This window comes from Mandrillus leucophaeus, unplaced genomic scaffold, assembly GCF_000951045.1.
Source record: "Mandrillus leucophaeus isolate KB7577 unplaced genomic scaffold, Mleu.le_1.0 Scaffold128, whole genome shotgun sequence".
Classification (NCBI taxonomy): domain Eukaryota; kingdom Metazoa; phylum Chordata; class Mammalia; order Primates; family Cercopithecidae; genus Mandrillus; species Mandrillus leucophaeus.
The window spans coordinates 3,903,838-3,909,647 of NW_012101209.1; the positions used below are offsets into that span (position 1 = coordinate 3,903,838).

Genomic DNA, 5,810 nt, shown 5'->3' on the forward strand with positions numbered 1-5,810 from the left:
TCTCTCAGGCTAAGATGCAGCTCACAGAAAGACAACTTTGGGGGGCATTTGATAATAAGCAAACTAATCACTGAGGAGTCTCCTGTTTCCTACGTCGTCTGTGTCAAGGACCATACTACCTGCCTGGGGTTGGCTCCCACGACGGGAGGAAACTGCTACCATTCCTGCAGGCTGCCTGAGTAAGCTCCAGGATGCTGCTCCAGAAGAACTGGGCTAGCTCCACCTCCTCGCATCCCCTGCAGCCAGACCTCTCCTCCCCCTCACCCATCCCACACCAGGGCACTGCCTGACCAACTGCTGTCAGATCCAGGGGCTGCTGAAGACATGGCCTGGAATCCTTCATGCCTCTGTAGCTGAAGTTCAAGGGAACCACAGGTTGTTTGGGAAGAAACAGGTGTACAACCGTGGCAAGCTCGCGAAGATTTCATGCCTGGGCAAGACCCCTGAGAGTCCTTACAGCATATGTATGTGTCATGGACCCAGCCCAAACGCATTTGTGCTTCTGACCTCTGAAACTACCCCGCAGTGCACTTGAGATTTAAAGTGCAAGCTTTCCAAAAGTGAAATGACAAAGTTCTTGTATTTTCTCATGAATGGCATTCCTTCCTGGATTTCCAGTTGTGATTATGCCAATTATACACTTAAGTATAACCAATACTTGAATCTCCTGGAACCTGATCAAGCCTGGATCCATCCATTAACAAAGACTTTACATAGTTAAGAGACATTCATTTACCTAGAGACAATTGTGTCCTTGCTTTTACTAAAAAGCACTGCTTTTTATAGAAAATTAAGCATAGCCTATGTTACAATAAAGTAAAACTTAACACTTCTAAAAACCACTTTCCGGCCAGGTGCGGTAGCTCACGCCTATAATCCCAGCACTTTGGGAGGCCAAAGGGGGTGGATCACCTGAGGTCAGGAGTTTGAGACCAGTCTGACTAACATGGTGAAACCCTGTCTCTACTAGAAATACAAAAATTAGCTAGGTGTGGCGGTGCGCGCCTGTAATCCCAGCTACTCAGGAGGCTTGAGGCAGGAGAATTGCTTGAACCTGGGAGGCAAAGATTGCAGTGAGGAAAAAAAGAAAAACAACAAAACCTGCTTTCCTTCAAACTCCTGATTTTTTTCTTCTTGAACTCTCTGAAATCAAAGTACATTTACTTTCTTCTCTCCAAAAATAACTACATATAGACAGGCCTGTCTTTAAAATTTGAGAAGCCCTGGGTTAGAGTGTGAAAGGTCACTCACTGGCCCACGGCTGTCCTTCCCAGCTCGGGCTCCTGCATTATGAGGGGTCTTCTGGGGGCCTCCCAGTGGAAACTCTACCCTACATCTCCAGATTCTTTTTTGCATAGCTGACTCCTTGGTCTTCCCTTGGCCCTATGAGTATACACACTTGTGGCATGATTGGCCACCGGGAAAACAGATGTGAAGACAGCCTACATATACTTAGGCAGTTACACGGGGAATTCCAGGGTCTAGAGAACTCTGAGTAGGAGGTGGGATATAGGTGTGCACATCTCCTTCGAGGCCTGAAATCCCAATCTTATTGAAGGGACACAGCCAGAGCAGTACTGGAACACAGCCCTCTAAAGCACAAGGTCCACAGACAGGGCCCACATGCGCCTGGTCAAGGGAGGTGCATTCATGGTATCTACAGGATGCCTATGTATGTGGTATAGCTGAATACCTCAGTCTGGATGCTCTATCCACACATCTCACACCTACTGCTGTCACAGATTTCAAGGACCTAGAAGGCAAGAACTAGGAAGACATTTTCTTTGTATAGCACCTACTTTGTTTATTTAGGCAGAGATTCCTCTTGAGGTTGTAGTGCAAATATGATTACATCAGCTACCTGCTGAAATCCTTAAAGGGGAATAAAGGAATATTTATTTCAAGTCACTGTATAAGCTAGGGTGTATGATAAAGAATAATAAAGCTCACTCTAAATATGTAGACAGAAGATGTGGAGGTTTCTAAATCCCTCCTTGCATGTGTCCCCAGGCTTCTCCTCCTTGAGTGCCTGTTCACCCTCCTCTAGGTAACATCACTCACCCCTCAAACTCAGCACAGGTTTCCCCTCTTCTAGGCGCCTTCCTCATACTCTCAGGCCAGGCGCTGCTCCTCAGGACTATCACAGTTCTACCCCTCAGTGCTCATCTCCTGGAATTATCATTGACTCACCTCCCTGCAAAGCCAAGGTCCCTGTTCACCCATGAACGATCTCATCTTTCTCTAAATTCAGAACTTGCCTCTATCACTTGCCTATATTAATTGCTAAATGAGGCAATTACTGTGAAACATGGAATTATTAAAAATCATTTGTCACCCTGTGCGGTTGCTCATACCTGTAATCCTAGCACTTTGGGAGGCCAAGGTGGGAGGATCGCTTGAGACCAGGAGGAGTTCGATACCAGCCTGGCAACATGGCAAAACTCCCTCTATAAAAAATACAAAAATTAGCTGGACATTGTGACAAGGGCCTGTTAGTGCCAGCTTCTTGGGAAGCCAAGATGGGCAGATCACTTGAGCTCTGGAGGTCAAGGCTGCATTGAACGGAGATTATGCCACTGCACTCCAGCCTGGGCAACAGAGTGAGATCCCTTCTCAAAAAAAAAATTATTTTCATTTTTGCAGTGTTCTGTATTACTGCCTTACATCATTATCTAACCTTTCAATGCATTGCCCTTCCGACTAGATTGTCTTTCTCTTGAGGTGAGGATCTGTATCTTTCCTTTAATTTTCCACATTGTTGCAAAGTATGTTCTCAAAACTTACGTTTTCTCAACACCTTGGATGGGGGCAGGGCCCTTATTTTTTAGCAAGATGGTTTACATAAACAAACAATAATCAATAATTAACAACTCCTCCTTGTGTATTCTCATTCTCAGCAGGGGCTGACCCCAAAGGAGCCATTGATTAAATGCTCCATTCCCTATAGATAATAAATAATAATGCTTCCCCAACTGAGCCAGGCCTAAACATTTTTGGGCCTAAAGACTTTGAAGATCACTGCAAGTCCAGGCATAAAGCAGGAGGGCCCTGCAAGGAGTGTTTACCTTAGGATCTGTGAAGGTTATTAAGTGTGTGCACATGAGCAGAGCCTACTCCAGGGGCTCTATTACTGTAGAAGAGTTAATGGGACTGAATCACCAAAATGTGGCTGCCACTTTCATTTTGGCAGAACCAGTTCTGTGATTTCTTCATGTTCTAGCCCACAGCAGGATGGAGTAAACGCTCCCTTCAGACACCTAAAAAGGGGTGGTGCCTCTCCTCAGCTACTAGTCCACGTCAAAACCCAAGCAGCAACCGTCAGACTGGGTTCACCTACCCTCTTCTGATGGCCTTTTGCAGGCAACCTTGCGCTCCCCCAAACTTCCTGTAGAATGCTGGCGGACTCCGTGCTGCTCAAACTTCCCGCAGGGTGGCACCTGGAAGAGCAAGTGACAAAAACGAGGAAGGCCAGCCGCACTCCCACTGCTCAGAAGCGGCTGGTCTACTCGTCTAAAATAAAAAGGGCTGTGTGCAAATCCCGTTTGCTAGCCCGGTAATCCTCCCCCGCCCCCGGCCTAGCATGTCCGACCGGTACAGCTGTTTTTAATCCCTACTTTTCTCACTTGGCATCCCGGGCTCGGGCTGACCAGACGCGGAGCCACTTAGCGTTTCCTCCTCCCCCTGCCGGGGTCTGTCCTCCCTCCGCCGTCTCCTCTTTCTCCGCCAGCGTCCCCGCGGGCAGAGTGTGGGAAGAACGAATTTCCGCCCGGTTTGCTCTCCGCTCGCCGACTTGGGTCCCTTCCAGACGCAGCCCGCGTGCTCCCCGAGCTGTTGCACCGGGGCCGCGCTCCGCGTCCGGGACCGCGAACGAGAAGGTGCCGTCTGCGGGGGCCGAGCCGCCGTGGCTCTGCTGCCAAGCCGCGCCCCGAGAAGCTCTTGGAACGGCTCCCGCCTGCAGCTGGGGAATCCACTCGGCTAGGAGAATCCGCACCAGGGAATCCAACTCTCCGGACTCAGCTGCAAACAAAAAGCGCCGGGTCTTGCTCCCTCCCCCCGCCCCCCGACGCGCACCCGGAGAAACAGTTTTCCACAGAAATGCAACAAGTAGCACCCGGGGTCTGCAGAGCGCCCCGTGCCGCCTGACTTGGCCGGGCGAAGCCCGCCTGCAGAGACCCGGGCCGGCCGCCGGACAAAGGACGGAGGAGGGGCTGGACGGCGCTGCGAAGTCCGAAAGAGGCCATTTAGCGACTCTGGTCAGGCCAAGGGGAATGCAGAGGAGACACAGAGCCGGCGGGCCAAGAGGACGATCCGGCCGCAGCACGCAGGGCGGGCGGCGATGGAGGCTGCCCGCGCCGTGCGCTTCCTGCTCGTGGTGTGCAGCTGCCTCGCGCTCCCGCCGCGGGCCAAGCCCGTGTGCCCGGAGCGCTGCGACTGCCAGCACCCCCAGCATCTCCTGTGCACCAACAGGGGGCTCCGCGTCGTGCCCAAGACCAGCTCGCTGCCGAGTCCCCACGACGTGCTCACCTACAGCCTCGGCGGCAACTTCATAACCAACATCACGGCCTTCGACTTCCACCGTCTGGGGCAGCTCAGACGGCTGGACCTGCAGTACAACCAGATCCGCTCTCTGCACCCCAAGACCTTCGAGAAGCTCTCGCGGCTGGAAGAGCTGTACCTGGGGAACAACCTCTTGCAGGCGCTTGCCCCGGGCACGCTGGCCCCGCTGCGCAAGCTGCGCATCCTCTACGCCAACGGGAACGAGATCGGCCGCCTAAGCCGCGGCTCCTTCGAGGGCCTGGAGAGTCTGGTCAAGCTGCGGCTGGACGGGAACGCCCTGGGGGCGCTGCCGGACGCAGTCTTCGCCCCCTTGAGCAACCTGCTCTACCTACATCTAGAGTCCAACCGGATCCGCTTTCTGGGCAAGAACGCCTTTGCCCAGTTAGGCAAGCTGCGCTTCCTCAACCTCTCTGCCAACGAGCTACAGCCCTCCCTGCGCCACGCGGCCACCTTCGCACCGCTGCGCTCCCTCTCCACCCTCATTCTCTCGGCCAACAGCCTGCAGCACCTCGGGCCGCGCGTCTTCCAGCACCTGCCACGTCTGGGCCTGCTCTCGCTCAGGGGCAACCAGCTCACGCACCTCGCGCCGGAGGCCTTTTGGGGCTTGGAGGCCCTGCGCGAGCTGCGCCTGGAGGGTAATCGGCTGAGCCAGCTGCCAACCGCGCTGCTGGAGCCTCTGCACAGCCTGGAGGCGCTGGACCTGAGCGGCAATGAGTTGTCCGCCCTGCACCCGGCCACCTTCGGTCACCTGGGCCGGCTGCGCGAGCTCAGCCTGCGCAACAACGCGCTCAGCGCCCTATCCGGCGACATCTTCGCAGCCAGCCCAGCTCTTTATCGGCTGGATCTAGACGGCAACGGCTGGACCTGCGACTGCCGGCTACGAGGCCTGAAGCGCTGGATGGGCGACTGGCACTCGCAGGGCCGGCTCCTCACTGTCTTCGTGCAGTGTCGCCACCCCCCGGCCCTGCGAGGCAAATACCTGGATTACCTGGATGACCAGCAGCTGCAAAACGGGTCCTGCGCGGATCCCTTGCCCTCAGCTTCCCTGACCGCTGACCGCAGGCGGCGGCCCCTCCCCACGGCCGCAGGGGAGGAGATGACGCCACCTGCAGGTCTCGCGGAGGAGCTGCCGCCGCAGCCGCAGCTCCAGCAGCAGGGGGGATTTCTAGCTGGGGTGGCCTGGGATGGAGCCGCCAGGGAGCTGGTAGGCAACCGCAGCGCCCTAAGGCTGAGTTGGCGGGGCCCAGGCTTCC

The 5,810-nt window shown here is 54.7% G+C and overlaps 1 protein-coding gene across 1 annotated transcript in view; it reads left to right on the top strand.

Annotated features, from left to right (window-relative positions):
* Nucleotides 1-3,841: 3,841 nt before the first annotated feature.
* Nucleotides 3,842-5,810, top strand: part of TRIL (TLR4 interactor with leucine-rich repeats) — a 5,282-nt gene continuing 3,313 nt past the window's right edge. The window contains exon 1 of the mRNA XM_011972288.1: nt 3,842-5,804. Within this exon, the coding sequence (XP_011827678.1) occupies nt 4,337-5,804 (1,468 nt within the window). The 5' untranslated portion in view covers nt 3,842-4,336. The remainder of the gene's footprint in view (nt 5,805-5,810) is intronic.